The sequence below is a fragment of the Micropterus salmoides genome, unplaced genomic scaffold, assembly GCF_014851395.1.
Source record: "Micropterus salmoides isolate LMB-PRFRI ecotype aquatic unplaced genomic scaffold, ASM1485139v1 Ms_hic_scaffold_3, whole genome shotgun sequence".
Classification (NCBI taxonomy): domain Eukaryota; kingdom Metazoa; phylum Chordata; class Actinopteri; order Centrarchiformes; family Centrarchidae; genus Micropterus; species Micropterus salmoides.
In genome coordinates, this window is record NW_024042261.1 from 15,855,008 (window position 1) to 15,873,146 (window position 18,139).

General features: G+C 40.0%; 1 protein-coding gene across 4 annotated transcripts; it reads left to right on the forward strand.

Moving 5' to 3' along the window:
* Window positions 1–2,108: 2,108 nt before the first annotated feature.
* igsf5b (immunoglobulin superfamily, member 5b) lies at window positions 2,109–17,581 on the forward strand. 4 transcript variants are annotated; one of them, XM_038693429.1, is made up of 10 exons: window positions 2,109–2,257; window positions 2,716–2,811; window positions 4,790–5,104; window positions 8,154–8,281; window positions 9,482–9,644; window positions 10,241–10,372; window positions 12,591–12,615; window positions 13,349–13,437; window positions 16,195–16,259; window positions 17,195–17,581. In XM_038693429.1, exons 2-10 carry the CDS (start codon window positions 2,763–2,765, stop codon window positions 17,312–17,314), a joined length of 1,086 nt encoding a protein of 361 aa, XP_038549357.1. In that variant the 5' UTR covers window positions 2,109–2,257; window positions 2,716–2,762; the 3' UTR covers window positions 17,315–17,581. The 4 variants fall into 4 exon arrangements, 3 of the variants coding, with proteins under 3 accessions (XP_038549357.1, XP_038549356.1, XP_038549358.1); XR_005440573.1 differs by lacking the exons at window positions 2,109–2,257; window positions 2,716–2,811; window positions 17,195–17,581 and adding an exon at window positions 14,590–14,688 and having other exon boundaries at window positions 4,720–5,104; XM_038693428.1 differs by lacking the exons at window positions 2,109–2,257; window positions 2,716–2,811 and having other exon boundaries at window positions 4,720–5,104.
* Window positions 17,582–18,139: the final 558 nt, after the last annotated feature.

Sequence of the window (18,139 nt, forward strand, 5' to 3'; positions counted from 1 at the left end):
AGTTGGCATGCTGACAATGGCAATGCTGACATGCTGATGTGTAGCTTACCATATTATTTTAGCATGGTAGCAATGTTGCATGCTAACGTGCTAATTAGCACTAAACAAAAATACTTTCCATTTCAACATAGTTGATATACATTTGCCTCGGTGAGCTCACATCAGAACAGTAACTACACTCACTGTGACATAAAATGAGTGAATAAATATAACCTAACTTTTTCATAGGAAAGCTACAAGCACCACAAACCAAATATGATACTATGATAATACGGCACTAGATGAAAAGTCAGATCAGTTATTACAGTTCATCCCATGGACATGTAGGCCTAATGTTAATCCATAGATATAGCAGTCAAAACTATAAATGTCAACCTAATGGTGGCGCTAGAGGAATAGTCGTGTTGCAACCCGGTCTCACTCCCAAGTCGTCACATATGGACGCTTGGTCAAGAGCCATAATCGTCAGTTTGTGACGCACTAGGGATCCCTTTGACGTCATAGTTTGACGTATTGAGGGAAGCCCTGTTGTGTCAGTTTTTGATGGTAAAGGCAAGTATGATATTTAAGAGAAAAGACGAAGTAAGGAGGTGATTGGGGTGGATAGAGGGCCAGAACCCGGACCTTGAAGCAGGAGAACAGGGTTTGTGTCCCGTGCGAAACAAAACATTAAATGTTTTTATTTAGGCGAGTGAGGTAAATTGACATTAACGTTAGTTAACTTAAGTCTTAATTGACATACATAACTATTTTAACCCAAACCATGATCTTTTCCTAATCTTAACCAAGTAGTTTTGTTGCCTAAACCCAACCAAGTACTTTCTGTGCCTAAACCTAACGAAACTGCAACGTTTCACGACTTTAATTATGCGCGTTTCAGCATGGCAATGTATCGAAACGTTACGTTTTATCTTGAAAGTGTAACCGGATATTGCATATTTATTGTTGCTAAGCGTTGCTAACTTGACTGTGGGTCCCTAAACGTCAATAATTGATGCAAAAGGGCTACCCAAGTCTTTAAAAAGCGACGACAAAGGGCCTTGACCATGCGTCAGACATTTGACGAGTAGGGAGTGAGACTGTGTGTTGCGTGATCACCAAAGGCATATGAATGTATTGTCTGGGAACAACTTTTTCACAAAAAGCCAACAAAAGTCAACTCCACTACATCTCAAAGGGAAATATTGTACTTTTTTTAATTCACCAAATTTATCCAACAGCTTTAGTAGTTACCTTGTAACTTAAAATTTGTTACCCACAAAACATGTGAAGAGTTTATAAAATATGATGTTTTGTTATAAATTAAACTATCCAACTGTTATACAAGCACTAACTGGCAACTGTTATAAGTAATTTTTCATGTAAAAACATCTCATAATTCCAGCTTCACAAATGTGGAGATTTGCTGCTTTTCCTTTTAATTATTTTTATAATTTGATTTTAGATTTTAGTTTGTTAATAAAGTTGAGGTTTGGACTTGTTGTTTGAACAAAAGCGTGAATGAAGGTGTCACTTTGGGCTCTGGGTAATTGTGACTTTTCCCAATTTTCTGAATTTTTACAAACAATCAATCGATTAAGAGAGGAATTGGCAGATGAATTCATAATGAAAATAATTATTAGTTGTAGTCCGATGCAAAATAAAATGAGCTCCTCCTCAACCAACTACAACAGTAAAATCCTGCTTTCACATGAATGCATGAGCCACAATAAGCTCATGATATAATATACACTAGTATTACAGTCACAGGGGACATTTATGCTTGCATACTTATACTTTTACTTGTAACTGAGTACTTTTACAGTGTGGTATTAGTACTTTTATTTAGGAAAAGGATCTGAATACTTTGTCCACCACTGGATATTACTGACATTGTCATCATGAGCAGTATACTGCATTGCTTAAATTTGATCAAAGCATGTCCTCCTTCTGCCATATACTATACATCAGCAGTGTTTATCATACAGATACATCATCCATTGTGTTCAAATCCATTCATTTGAAGAGGGCGGTGGTCTACTTGTAAGGCCTCGTTGGGACTGGGGACTTACAAGGGGCATTGTTTGCAGTCTGACTCGCTGTGTATTTTTAAATGTGTGTGAAGCACGGGGCAAAGTTCCCTCTGAGTTTGGTAATATTTAACGGGACAGTTTTGGGTGACATGGCTTAGCACCAAGCATGAGGAAGAAGCAGCATCGTTGATATGTATCCACAGTGTGTGAAACTTCCTGCTGATCCATGGACACACCAGACTGAGGTGAGTCAGACAAACACAGTGGGATTTATGGTTATTTCTTGTTCACTCAACTTCTTCAGTTTTATTCAGGAGACTAAAATGGTTGAACTTAAATAAACTCTGAGGTAATGATCAGAGAGTTCCTTGCATGGAGTTATTTAAGAGTCTTATCAGTGGACTGAGAAACAAGACATACACAGTAAACAGATTATCATGTTGCATACAAACATGTATTCAAGTTCTTGCAACTTGCTTTGACTCTTCAATAATTAAGTATTCGACTAATCAAACTTTTGACCTGAAGATGAAGATAATTTAAAATCACAAATCTGTTGACACTAGCGGAAAAGTCAGGGAGTCGCCAAAGTTGGTAGCAGTCAGCCCCTGCAGTCGCTGGGGATGGTACCATGTTTAAAAGAGTCATATTATGATCAACAGTGCTCCTATGTAGGGATTAATACAATTCTATTTTGTTTCAGGTCCATCTAGTATCGAACAATGGATTGACTGGATCGACTGATTAAACATGGACATCTTTTCTCTGTTAGTGCTCCTACTTTCATGCAGGATTCAAGGTGAGGGTTCAGCTCAAAACAAACTTGTGTGATTGGAGAATTGTGTCACAGATGCCAGTAATGTACTTGTATTAACGGCCACATTCAGGCATCGTGGTGTGCTTAATAGCGGCGCCCTTCAGATTAAACCCACATACAGTCTAATTAGACAGCCTAATGATCTGCCAGCACTTTATAATTAATTTTCTTCAAAATGGCTGTCTATCTAGTTAACAGTAAGATGTAGCCAGTGGTCAGGGGACTTCAGAGTCACTGGTTCATGGTCCCAATAGGAGCATGCACAAATTATGCTCATTAGTGTGCCATTCTTTGATTGCAATGAAAAGAAAAAGCCGTGTAGGCTGGCCTAGATAGTTCTCAGACCTAATTTCCTATACAGATGCATAATTGATGATTCCTTATGCTGTCTGTAGAAGGTAACACAGTAAGTTCACCATAAACAAGATTTATACATCACCCTGAGTACTGTGGTACAAATTGTAAACCTGTTATTTCAAATTTCACAGGGTACTATTAATATAAACCCCCTTCTCCTTCATTTGTAAGCACAGAATGCCACAAAGATACACTGGAATTCAAACTGGGGACATGCGCATTGATGTGCCTTTGTGTATGTGTATATGAGTTTGTGCATGTGTCTTGGTGATGTTTATAGAATAACTGAAGAGTAGGCCATAACAGTGAGTTATGAATGTTTCCTCATGGTCTATTCTTCTATTTTAGCCCGCATGTAATCCTAATCTGCAGGTTACTGTTAAAATGTTTACCCTGCAGAATGATGCCAGGGCCTGTTGTGACAGCTAAAGATGCATTTACACTCTCCTTTATTGTCAGTATTTCTTCCCTTAATCGTATTAGCCCTCATTCATGCACCTGGCCAAATCGCCAATGTTTGTCTGGACAGCCACAAGAAGCAGATTTAGGGAGTTGCTGTCATTCTCTTTCTTTGTCTCTTTATCCCTCTAAGGCTTACTTTATCCTTACTTTCTTTTCATCTCTTACTCACTCTCTCCCTACCATGAATATTCTGGCAAATTTGTTTGAAAGTGACACACACTGATTCCTCTGTCATGGCAAAATTTAGATTCGTACACCAAAGAACTCGTGACTCACATTTGACTGAAACAATGCTACTGAATTGTTTCGGTTTTTTTCTGTTTTGAATGCATCTACTTATTGGTTATTCATTCTCCACCATGTTTATGGTTTTCCTTCAACTTTCAATGACCAAAGCCTCTGTAATATAATAATTTCAATCTGACACTGTTTGGATGTTTTGATTGTAATTTCTGCTGCAAATGTGATCTTGCTGTATGTGCACATTGCATACATTTAATTTAGTATGAGATCATATTTGAAGGAGTCAGATTGAATAGGAAAAAAAGTAAAATGATTTCATATCCTGCTAAATTTGCATACATGAGCTAATGTCACTAAAGAGATGTGTAGCATTTGACTGCCGTTAAACTGTGCATCTTAAGAATCTAGTGATATTCTGATGACAATAGGGAAATTGTGCAACACTGTGGTACGGGTGTTGTATATTGCATAGCTGACTTATTCATTCTGATTGGCCCAACATTGCTTTGTAACATCATTTTGAGAAATACAGAGTCTCTGATGGTTGTCTGGTAACCTCACAGTGCTTACAGGACTTCAGAAAGCCACTGCCAAGCCAAGAAATAGTCCAGCACATCATAGACCTCAGTAAAACCACAACTTGTCTTGTTAATTAGTGAGGTTTGGAGATGCTGCTAGAATGATTTTGTTACCTTTGGACAGAGTCAGGCTAGCTGGCTCCCTCCTTTCCAGTCTTTGTGCTAAGCTAAACTAACTGGCTGCTGGCTCCATGGCCACATATTTACCTTAAAGACATGAGTGGTATCCATCTTTTCATCTAACTCTCAACAAGAGAGTGAATATATGCAACTATTTCTTAATGTGTTTTACGTCTGCCTCTCTCTTTGGACTTTGGCAGTTGGGGCTGAGATGAAGCTGTCGCCCGAAACACTTACCGTCCTGCGAGGAGAGGAGACCAGGCTTACCTGCAGTACCTCCAACCCCCAGTGGACCGTCATGGTGTGGCTGCTGAACGGTATGGTGGTTCTCACCATCTCCAAAGAACATGGTGTCCTGCCCTTAATCAACCCTAATGTGACAGCCGAGAAAAGCCCTGTCTCACAGGGAGACAGCTGGGTGTTTGTCCTGAAGAACACAGAGAGGCACAACCAGGGACAAGTGACCTGTGACCTCCAGGGCATTGATAGGAAAACAACAAGCCTGTTTGTACAAGGTCTGTATGTTGATATGTGAGTGTATGTTTGTGTGCGACAGAGACTCACAGGTGGTACTATGTGCATGTGTGTTACCTTGATTCATTGTTGCAGGAAGGCAGCAAAGGAACTGTTTATTTCTGCTACAGATAATTTCAAAGGCTTTTATTCTGGCCAACTCACACACACACACACACACACACACACAAAGCAGCAAAGGAAACCAAGCAGATGGCAAGCCTCAATTGCAACTATTGCAGTGTGAGAGAGTGCAGAAACACACTGAATTTAACCTTGACGAGGCAAAAAGCAGCATGTGAAAAAAGAGGTAAATGAAGCGACTAAGTAAAGGTCGTGTAGCTGCTTTGATTCTGCCCACCCACACACTGCCGCCTCTACTCAAACAAAAGATAAAGAACACAGAGTCAGAGACACAAAAATGTGGTGTTTTTCCTCAGTATTTAAAGTGCTCTTCCTAATTAACTGCTTGTGTTTGAATTAAATTGAAGTGGGGATTAAAAAATGTAAGTTTTCAGTCTTCTGTAAAAGCAGCTGAACTTGTGTCTGAGTGATCAATCCGGCGTATATCAAGTGGGTGGGAAATCTTTTGGTCCTGTGCGGTGGAGTACAGTTGCTCTGGCATGTTTGATGGTCTCTGTGACATTGTTGATGACAGTGTGGATATAGAAATTGATTGGCCCTCAGATATAAATACCATGTGGAAAGCACTGGACTCCATGCGAGTCAGGCCAGGCAGCAGAGCAGGATTTTCAGCCAATCCCCTCTCCTCTTTTCATTTAGTGTATATCTTTATGCAGATGCTGTGCCAAAGGGGGTACACTGTGTGAGGACTGGGTGGAAGAATTAAGAGTCCAAAATTGATAAGAATCTGTAGTCCTCTGCAGTTCTGATGGTGTCTGAAGCTAGAGAGCACTGCGGTGTGAGCAGTGGGACGTCCCTGATAGAAACAACCAAAGAAAAAACATAGAAAGTATAAACAGGCAAGTTAGAGCAAATGCTGCACTTAAATTGACCATACCATTCACAAACAGTTACATTTTCATAAAAAATTAGGGACTTTTGCAGAAGTAGTCTGACTTTTTTTGGGAGAGCAAAGAGGGATTTTTGAATATTTCTCTTAATTAAAGGTTAAAAGAAAGGACAGATTTTTGTACGGTCCCTTACTTCAGACATTGCCTGATGAAAAATGCCATATTTGACTGATACATTTATCTCTGGAGAGATATTGAGCACTCGATGCTATTGACACAGCGCACTGTTTTTGCTCACACGGAAGTGGCATGCCTCAAACTAGATGACAACATATTATGTAAACGCTTCAAGATTTGCTTAGACACTGTGCTTCTCTTGACCTTATCATTAAGCTTATTTGCATTGACAGTCTGTACAAACTGAGTTGAGCTCAGCTAAAAAACAAACAATCTGCGTGGAAGCAACCCTTCTGCAAAAAAAAAGCGAGAGGAAATGAAACCAATGACCCATCGCCTCCAATATATTATGGAGAGAGCCTCCATTGCTGCCAGTGCCACAAATCCCCACTGACATATGCAGCCATTAACACTAGTGTATGGTGAATCAGGCCCTCCAGTCTGGATGCAGAGGATCACTATGGCCTGACACAGCCTTTGAATTAATTGTGCATCCTGGCACACCCAGTTAACAGTCAGCAACTCTGCCTGTGATTTGTGCACTGCAGCTCCAAATATACTGTTGGAATGAAGCCACAAATCTACAGCAGCCTGGTTGACTCTGTATGCTATCATTCACACTCCCTGCTTTAATTGTCCAATATGAAGATGATGCAAATATGACCACACATTCCTTCTGTGCTTATTTCACTTACTTGCTCACACACAAATACACGCAAACCTTTTACTTGAGCGAATCAATATATTGAGTACGAACAGGATCTGCAGTGACAGTGAGAGCTGCAGAGAAGGAAGTCTCTTTGATATAAATCACATGCCTGTGATGACTGGCCTATAGAGTCATTTTGCCCCCCTCACTGGAATAAATTCACACCCACACATACAGTGCATGTGTTATACACTGTCATGTATCCTGCACACAGACAAGTCTTTAAATGCTGCCCTCAAAGCAGCAATTTCCCCTCAGAGGATCCCTGCTGAAAAATCACTGAAATTAGAGTTAGCTGAGGGCTCCCCACCTCACATACAGTAGCCTGTCACAGCAGCCAGAAGTCTTCAGAGTTTCCCTATACTGATTAACAAACGTTATGAAACCTTATTTCAGGGATCACTTAGATTGGAACATTTGGGAGGGAGTGCTGATGTCGTTCCTTTCTCTGTTCAGATGTATCAATCAGCCATGATCGCCCAGAACCCCTCATCAGTCAGTGCAAATGAGGCTGATGGTTCCTCGCCAACGTTTCTTCACTGGCGCAGAGAATGAGTGGCTGGAGTCCACCATCAGAACTGGCCTGTTTATGAACTGGATTGCACCCTGTTTATGGCATCACGTAAAAAGTCCCTGGAGAAAAAGTACAGCAAGTAATGCATACAAAACATCAGGGGATTCAAACTTAAATCAACCAAGACATGTCATTCGCTTAGACAAAGCACCAAAGCTTCTGTAATTATCTTTCTGTCTATAGCAATTGTCTGTTGCATCCACCGCCTTTCATTCTCCCAGACAATAGACTTCACATATGAGATACTGTATCTCCCAGGGCCTTAAGTGGCTTATTTGGCTGGCAGTGAAGGAGATGAAGGGGAAAAGAGGAGAAGCATTCGTCAGGCAATTGAGACTTTGAGACACGCGATCAATCACCCGGGGCAAATGAAATCCATCTTTTGTAAGTGAACAGGCCGACTGAAGAGATGATGCTCATCTTTGGGTACAGATAAATGCAACATTTTAAAGAAGACTTGATGAAATTTTCTGGAACTAGATGACGTCCCAGTTTTGTTGGTATTCATAAACTTACGTACTCCCATCCATGTATTGGTTTTTACAGAAGCACATATACATGCACGCAGGCACATAAATAGTAAAAAAGTTTGTGAATGTACTTTCTTTGGATTGTAGAAAAGGGCAGCGTGAAAGTCTTGGGGGACGACATGTTGGCTTTTAAAGGGCAGTCAATCCTGTTTGAATGCCAAGCAGCAGGATGGTTCCCTCAACCCACTTTGCAATGGCAGGTGAATGACAAAAAGGTAAGTACATACATCCCCATTACTTTTATCTTTATATTAAAATAAGTCATTTTGAGAATATAAAGCATTTTATATTATAACAACACACATCAAGAGATTGTTGCAAAAAAACTTTATCGTGACATAAAATGTTCACCAATGCTTTTGACTATTTATTTAGAGACAAACAAATTTCTCTAAAACAATTAAGTGACTGGCCACTCAAAAACAACAACAAAAAAGCATTTTTGCCTATTACCAGTTTATCAGCTGTAACCATAATGCAGTACAGTGCACTCGGTGGCATTTGGTTTATAGCATTACAAGAGGCAAAAACACTTTTTTGTGAAAATGAAATAATGTTTTCCATAAAAAAATTTTGTGAACATTTTAACTACCCCTGCAAAAACAGTACAGGCTCTAATTTTGTACCTGTGCAGAGCCAAGAAGGTGTGAATGCATGGGGATTATATTTTTGTCTGGAGAAAGTGGCCTAAAGACTCTTCCACACCCTCTAGGAAACTGTCAAGTTTGGCATGGTGAGAAGTGCACTACTATGCTTTACAGGGGATGAGAGAAGCTGACCTGATTGACTGTCAACCCCACTTTACCTACTTGTTATGTACTGCTGCAGTATGATTATTTTTCTCCTGTCCTTTTGCCCCCTGTTTCACAAAAACAAAGCCCTTCTTTCTATGTGCAGAGGGAATCAACTGGTCAAAACAAAGCTTATGGATTATCATGTCATTATATCTGGACAGATTTGTTGCTGTTGAATTTTGTACATAAACCATGGGGCATTGAGCTTCATTGCACTGTTGTGAAAAAAATCTAAATTGATACACCACATTCTGAATGAATGTGATCTTTAAAATCTGCCACTGAGTGGAGCGATCTATAGGCAGAACAAATCTTAAACGGAGATAAAAACTGATCTGCCATCTCCAAAAAGCTCAGCTTCTACAAAGTCTTTATTTTAGAGGTGACACTAATCTGGCAGAGATGGACAGAATAGCTTTATTGGAAAACAATTTAAAAACAATCATGCTCACAGTGACACAGCAGATTGTGAACGCATCACAGGAAGAGTTATACATTTGGTTTTGGGTCAGCTGTACCTTTAAATACAGTTTGAGTGTTTATGAAATAACTCTGCAAAATCATCCCAATTAGTAAGCAAACTATAAATAATACTAATTCTCTCTGGGGATTGGCGTGGAGGTGAGCCAGGGTGCATACAACATCAGTAGTGAATCAGGGAAGAGTCTCTTCACTGTGACCAGCAACCTCAGTGTGACGGCAGCAAAGAGCTCTCATGTGGATTGTCTGGCCTCTGTCTCTGCCCTCCCCACACCACTGAAGAGCAGCGTCCGTCTGACAGTGGGTGAGATAACACAGCCATCATGTTTCACATTAAATAACATGAGCACACATGCACACACATGCTCAGAGCGTCGTCTGTTGATCCTCTCTTTGTTCTGTCCTAGTGTAGTTGTCTGACTTCTTCAGTTCTACATTTCTATGTGTTTCTCTCTTTTTTTCTGTTTCTTTTTGTGTTTTTCATTTTGTTCTTTCTCCCTTTTCCTGTCCCTTTCTCTTTTGGGAAGCCTGTGAATCATTACTGAGCATTATTATTGAAGAGTGGAGCAGAAAGGGGCTGCCAGATCAACACTGTATAAGCTTGCTTCACAGCCACTAAATTGTAGCGGAGGATTCGAACCTCCCTACGGCCCACAGCTTCAAAATACAAATGCTGCGTTATCTTAGTAATGTTCCGTCTGTAGTTGTAAAATTTTCTGGAAATCCACTCAGAGCAGCATCCCTCAGCAAACACCCTCGTGCCTACTACTGCAAATTAAACTAGGAAATTAAACCCAGCTCTCTTTACACAATGTCTGCAAATCTGTAATTGAATTGCAGAGTAACAACACTGCTTTAGCATTTCTTTACCAAAACACTGATGTGACCTTCTCTTCTCAGTTGCAGAGGTGCTGCAGGAAGGAAATGACTGCACAGTCCCTCTGGCGTTAACGACCGCCCTCTCTGCTCTTCTGCTGCTCCTCCTGCTCTGCATCTGCACTGTCCTCTGGTACCGACAAAGGAGACAAGCAAGTAGGCACTTTCCTCTTACTGAAATTGCTCTAGGTGAAAAATATGTCACCTCCCCCTACACCTTTCCAGTACAGAAAGTGTGATTAAAGTATAATGAAGAAGATAGGCGGTTACATGCTGCGACTCTGCACTGCCCTGCACTGGCCTTCACCAAGGGCACGCAATATTTTTTCTGACAAAGGCAGAACATTAGTTGTCAGCAGAAAGCTTTTTCTCTCAAGAAACAGAAGAAGCACAACAGATTGAGAAGTATGTGTATGAATGCAGGTTTGCTGCTGTTAAGCTCATCTAGTCTTTTGTTGTTGCTGTTGTACTTTCCAATAGTGTCTTCTATTAAATACCAGCCAAGAAACAGTATTTCCACTTTAATATGACTGGTGGTCTTTCCACTACTGGTGTATGATTTACAGGATGTTGCAGAAACATAGTCTAAAAAATAGGCAATTATAGTGAGTCTATGATAAATAAAGAGATCATGTCCAGAGTCCAGGGTTTATATCAAAACCCTGTCGATCGTCCCGTGGGACAGTCTGATAAAAGCTATTAAGATGTGCAGATGAGTTGACAGTTGTTTGGTGGGAATGTGGTGACCTTGGACAGGCTATCAACCTGTTTGCTAAAAGATTTACAGCTATTGGTACACTGGGAGAAATTGTACCTTGGAGAACATGAGGTCCTGACTCACGCCTCTTTCCTGCCAGATGAGTCAGTATGTTTGACTGAACATACCCCACTGTAACACAGAGTCACATTAAGCGTTTGGACACTGCTTATTCTGTAGAGTTAAAGGAAGAGTTGCACCTTTTGGGAAACACACTTATTTGCTCTTTTTTGCCAAGAGTTAGATAAGATAATCCATATCACTCTTGTGATAATGATAGTGAGCGCTTTAGAGGCATCAGTAGGCATATTTTGTTACTTTCACTGAGAGCCAGGCTAGCAGTTTCACCGTTTCCAGTCTTTGTCGGAAGCAAAGCTAAATAGCTGCTCGCAGATGCTTCACATTTAACTGACACAAGAGTTGTATCACTCTTCTTATCTGACTCTCAACCACTGAGCCACTGAGGATAATTCCTAAAGTTAACTATTCCTTTAAGAGAGACATGTTGAACATTTGTTTTTAAAGTCTAAAAGTCACGAAGGAAGCACCAACTTGCATGGCTCAGGAAATTATACAAAGTCCATCAATAAGGCTTTAATACCACCACAGTGAGACCCAGAATATTTGTGATGTGGCCGAACTACTTGTCACCTCTCCGAACAGAGAGGTTGATACCTTGGCAAGTTGTGTTAAGTGGTGTGATGTTGTAAGAAGTCTGGCCAGGAAAGAGGGATGTTGCAGAGATGTTTCTGGAGTGCCATCTCCGAGGGGGCCGCTGCTCTATAGCACAAGGAGGCGGAGGAGGCCTGTTTGTGCGCGATAACAAAAAGTAGCCCTGAGTCACACATTTAGAAGTCACTGTAATCCCTGTGACTGATTGTGGACCATTGCAAATCATGGTTATGGTTTAGAGCTAAGGGATTATCATGAAGCAGGTGTGACCTTTCTCCTCCGGCAGCTGATTCTTTACCTGAAACCTCTGATACCTCTTTCACTATTGTCCTTGCTCCAGTCTTATAACTTTAATGTAACATCCCTGAGTAAGTTAAATTAACTTCATGGAGATGCTTCACATGAGGATGTGGCAGGCTTCCAAGTCACTAAGCTCTTTTTATGAGTAATCCACTTCAATGGGGAGTAATGTATGCTTTGTAATTACTAAAAAAATATAAGGGATCCAATATAGTCACCCTCAAAGACTTTGGCCAGCATGACAGCGGGGATTTAAAATATAATGACAAAGGCAATTTCACTCCCTGTAAAAAGGAACAGTTTATATCTCTCCTGAGGCAAGCGCCATCTGCACCATTGTTATATTGTTGTGTTTTCGCCGTGTCCAGGAGGACCTTTGGCAAAGACAACCATGAAGCCGTGTTACAAAACTCATTAACACTCAGCTCCAGCTTTCATTGTTGAATTGCAAACTGACTGGAGGCTATGATATTAGTGCAGAACCCAAAACTAATAAACAGTGGGACATTTACAGCTCTCATATTGCGGTGGATGCAGTGAGCGAGCACAATGGTTCTGTGGTCAATGCAGCGAGATAATAAAGTTAGATACTGACAGCTCATAATAGTTCTGTACACTTAATGCCTCATTTGCTTTATCTTTCAGAACCGAGCCCACAGGAGGCAATATGGTAAGATTTAAGAGCACTTTTTCTGGATACTTTTTGCTTTATGAGGCTATTTTTAAACAAAACCTTGGATTTTCACTTTTTAAACTTTAAACAAAAAGAACTTTAAGATCATCTGTGGAGTTTTAAGCAAAAGTGACTCATGTGGGGAGAAAGTAGATGCCAATAATCTGTGACAGAAGCAGAGACATACAGTCCTTTCTGTACTGAGTGCCATTTATACTTTACATAAGCCAATATGGAGACTCAGCATGAGTCTCAGTTAATACATTCAACTTATTTCTGAGAATGAATGAATTTATTGTTCCTCATTATAAAAGAAAATTGAAGTCATGAATTTGAAATTGCATGCATTAAACAGTCATTACATTTTGTAACAACTTAATTAACATTCAAATTGTCGTTAGCTCATTTAAGAAGCAGATATATTACGCATTATATTTGTCAGCATTTTCTATGCAGCCGAAAAACATTTCACAGCTTTTCCATTGAGCACATTGACGTGAGAGTTGAGTACTTTGTTGGGTCTAATAAAATGCAGTGAAAAATTATGATGATGTTCATTTTTTATCTGTCACTTTATGATTAAAACAATGCAGAGGCCCCTGATATACTGCAGCTTTGTGAGAAAAGAAAATTGTCTGTTCACTACGGCATAGCCCCTGACAAAGTGGCTCTGCCGTATCTCAGCTAAAGGTTATCTTTTCCATTGGACCGTTCATTTGGGCTTTTGCAGGTTCGACCAATCAGTGAGGGGGAGAATCTCGGTTGCTGGGGCGACAGGGGGGAAGGTCAACCTGGGATACTCCAGTGAGGGCCCCACAGGTGAGAGAGTGACATATAGTTCAACATGATGATTGTAAACCTTAACTGCAACTGTTTTATCACAGTAACATAGTTGAAAGTCTGAGGGTTCAGATAAATATTTCAGTTTAAACTGACAAACTACATTAAGTCACAGCAAGTAAGTAGGTTACTGCTGTACTAACTGCACCGTTAAGTCAGATTTTTACACACCCATAAAACTAAATAATCACAATATTTGTAGTGGGGTTTTTATAAGGCTGTTCTTTAGTTAATGAGGTTTTTGAAGTTTTCGGTCTCTTCAAAAACCTTTATAGTGGACATTTGCCGCGCATCTCTGCTCCAACATCTGATTGGTCACTGATAGAGGGCAATACATGTAATAGATTACTTAATATACCTTCAGTCACCTTGAAAAACTTGCCCAATATGTTTGTGTATGTTAGTTTTTGCTCCGTAACTGCAAATTATATATACATATTCATTTTTGTCAACCATTTTTGAATGCATTCTACACACACTTTTAGATGTTTTTTTCTTACCATTCATTTCCATGCCTTATGTATAGTATAGTATGTTGCACAATTCATCACATTTAACTTAACATAATTTTTGTTAAAGTAAGATTGTTGTTGCTTGGTAATGCACTTTCATTGCTGACTGATTAAAAAGGTCAGCATTGCCTTTCTCCACAACAATAATGTTACTTTGACATAAAATAATAAACTCAAACTTAATGTTCACTGTAATGGCTTACACAGTTTAAGCTAGATTTAAGAGTCTGCTAATCAACATTAATATTGTATAGAAATGAAAGGAAGCCACTGGATGTATGGAATAGTAGAAAATTCAATTGAAATTCACGAAAACCCTGCAGCATGGTTTGCAGAATCATTACCTGTAATGTAAAGTGTACATGGTTTGTAGTAAATGGGATAAAAAAAATACATACAAAAACACTGTTATGGTCCTTTTACTTATTGCTATATCACAGTATATTGCTACAGTAACTAATAACATAACACATAACACAGAGAAAGTCAAAACTTTAACTTCCAAATGGCTTCAGGTTTAATAACGTTTTAAAATCACGGCCAGTTAAACAGCCACAAACTACATAATATGCAGGTTTCAAAATTAAGCAAATCGTATGTTTTAAATTTTGTTTTTCAGACAGAAACAAAAGATGGATTTAAACTTAGGATGCTGTATGTACTTGGTACATATCTCAGACCTCCAGTCCACTAAATCATCTGATTCCTACTTGCTGAGGTATGCTTTTAGGCCCAAGTGGGCTGTAGTGGTTCTGACGGGCTGCCAGGTTATATCAGCCTAAATCAAGTCAATTTAATTTATATAACCCAATATTAGAAATTACAATTTGCCTCAAGGGGAAAAGCCCTCTGTCCTCAGACCCTCGATTCGAAAGAAGAAAAACTCCCCAAAAATCTTTTAACAGGGAAAAAATGTCAGAAACGTCAGGAAGAGTACCATATAGGGATCCCTCTCCCAGGACGGACACACGTGCAGTATACACAAAAGTACTGGGGCAACTACACCTTAGACCTAGAGGAGTTTTTATGACATCCAATTCTAAATCCATAGGCATTAATTCTGTGGTCAGACACTGATGCTGGACTAGAGGACTTGAATAGCAATCTCTGTTCAAGTTCATCCCAAAGGTGTTCGCTAGGGTTGAGGTCAGGGCTCTGTGCCAGCAAGTTCTTCCACACCTAACTCATCCAACCATGCCTTTATGGACTTTGCTTTGTGCACTGGGGCACAGTCAAGCTGGAATAGAAAAAGGCATTCCCCCAACTGTTCCCAAAAAGTTGGAAGCATGTATTGGTAAGCTGAGGCATTAACATTTCCTTCAGTGGAACTAAGGGGCCTAGGCCAACCCCAGAAAAACAACCTCATAGCATTATCCCTCCTCCACCAAACTTTACTGTTGGCAATGCAGTCAGGCAGGTAACATTCTCTTGGCATTCGCCAAACTCAGACTCATCCATCACACTGCCAGACAGAGAAGCGTGATTCATCACACCACAGAACACGCTCCACTGCTCTACAGTCCAGTGGTGGCGTGCTTTACACCACTCCATCCAACACTTGCCATTGTGCTTGGTGATGTGAAGCTTGTATGCAGCTGCTCGGCCATGGGAACCCATGCCATGAAGTCCCCGGTGCACATTTTTTCTGCTGATGTTAATACCACAGGAGGCTTGGAACTCTGCAGTTATTGAGTCAGCAGCGCGCTGACAACTTTTATGCACTATATAACATGGTCTGCCACTTTGTGACTGAGTTGCTGTGGTTACTAAACGCTACCACTTTGCAATAATAGCACTTATAGTTGATTGTAAAATATCTTAGGGGGGAAGACATTTTACAAAGTGACTTGTTTCAATGGTGGCATCCTGTTACTGTATCACGCTCAAATTCAGTGAGCTCTTCAGAATGATCCATTATTTCACAAATGTTTGCAATGGCAGACTGCATGGCATACAGGTGGCAATAGGACTAAATGAACAACCTGACTTTAATGATCAAGGATACAAGAATACTTTAATAGTTCATATTGTGTATGTTGTGTATACAGAATAGACTCACAAAAGGAAATCATAGTATGTACAATAATGATGACAAAATGTAGATTATAAAACATGAGTGAAGAGGATGGATCCAGGAGGACAAGGGAGCAGCTGGTGTTGTCCACTAAGTAGGATCGGAGCCCAACCACCTCCTCTCCAGTCACTGCTATTTTTCACCCTGCAGATGCAGTTCACAATGAGCTGGTCATGGAAACTCATAGCCAGATGGACTTTGTCAGCTTTCACAAGGTAAGATAGCAAAAGAGAAAGTGCGAGGGCCGGGAGACAGTCAGAGGGAGAGAGAAACAGAGAGAGAGAGAGAGAGAGAGAGAGAGAGAGAGAGAGAGAGAGGAAGACAGAGATTGACTGGAACAATGCAGCCATTCATTCTGGAGTTTCTGTCATGCCCTCCCATGTAGATGAGAGCAAGAGGGAACTGCACTGCTATACCGTTACACCGTCAGACAGCTTGATGTCGGACAGCTCAACACATCCATTATGGCATAAAGCAGGGATGTGGGATAAAATGCTTTTAGGTCCTATTGGGTAAATCCAAATGTGCAGTGCACTTCAGGGCTCCACAAAATGCCATCAGCATAATTTTCATCTTACAGGTCACTTCTAATTGGCTCCATCATCATCATCGTGGTGTATCATCTAAACATTGGGATGATGCACATGGATGGTGCACATGGACTAAACTGAGACACTAATTGAGAAAAAAAATATTTTCTCTCTATACCCTGTAAATATTATCATTATTATCATGATTCTAGCCGGCCAATGGGTTCTCTAGGCCTAACATATAATTGACTATTCGACTGTATATTGAATCTGGGTACTGTATTGCTATTTTGTGTAACATGCTGTTGTTAAATAATGAATGGAGGAGGGACAACTGCACTCTTCTGGACTCTTTTATGTAGCCTCTTTTCCAAGTTACATCTGATGTGGAGCAGCTCTGACTTAAGGTCACAAGTCTTTAAAGTAATGAACCAGTGTGTTTGGTAATAGGTTTACCTTATCTGGGGGTACTAAAGGTGGAAGACACTTTGAGGCTTTTAAGGCAATAGTTGTCTTCCAGTCGTCCTAAGATAAATCTGAGGGTGTGCATACACTGGATATGTTTCAGGAAAGGAATCTCAGTTTATAGCCTTTTCCTGAGATTGTTGTCCATTCTACAGATGCCTCAGGTCCCCGACGTTGTGTCCTCCAGGAGCCTGTCTCTGCAAAGTGACAACCAAGCCCAGGTGTGTCTATCAGAGGAAAACACCAAGAATGTCAGGAGAATTACCACAGTTTAAATATTTAACATAACAAATTATGGAAAAATGTTAATGATGTATACTGTTGTACAGTATTTAAAGGTGGGCCACTGACCAGTGTTTGTATGGTATATTGTTTAGCATTTTTGTTCATTCTTGTAAAGCTAGAAGCTAATGTTATGGGACCTTGAGCTACATTTATACCTTTCACATTCAATGTATCCTTAAAAAGTTTTAAAAATATATAACAATAACACATTGTTTTTAAAATTTCAATAAACCTTTATTTTTGTGTTTGAAAGATCATCTGTGCGTTCATGTTTCTGGCCCCACCACACTTCTTTTTACACTTCTGGCAACTTTGTGTGCTGTAGATGATGGTGAATGATTTTTCCTGTTACCTGTAGTTGTTCCGTATTCCCACAGTCCCTCACAGTCTGAAGTGGAAGAAAATCATGATCACTTGATCCATAAAAAATAGTTTCTTCTCCAACAATCTCATCATACAGTACATTATCAGAGTAGCATGATTCATCATTTAGGTCTAATCCTGTTTTCAGGGAGGTCATAATTCAATACATGAGTCTTTTTCTATTTCATATGTGGTAGCATCTCAAACTCAATTAATTTCCCAGTTATGGAAAGGAAATGGTTATAAAATATACCATCAACCGTAAAGTCTGGAGCGTAAATTAACACCACTGTGACTGGTGCTGCAATAAGAACAATGTGGTGGTGGTGAGGCTCACTGCAGTAATGCATGGGAATAACAGATTTATCTCTGCGTGAAGTGGGTGACATAAAATTTGCATTTTATAATAGTAAAGGATGGAGGGAGAGTAGAGTGGTGGAGATGGAGGTATA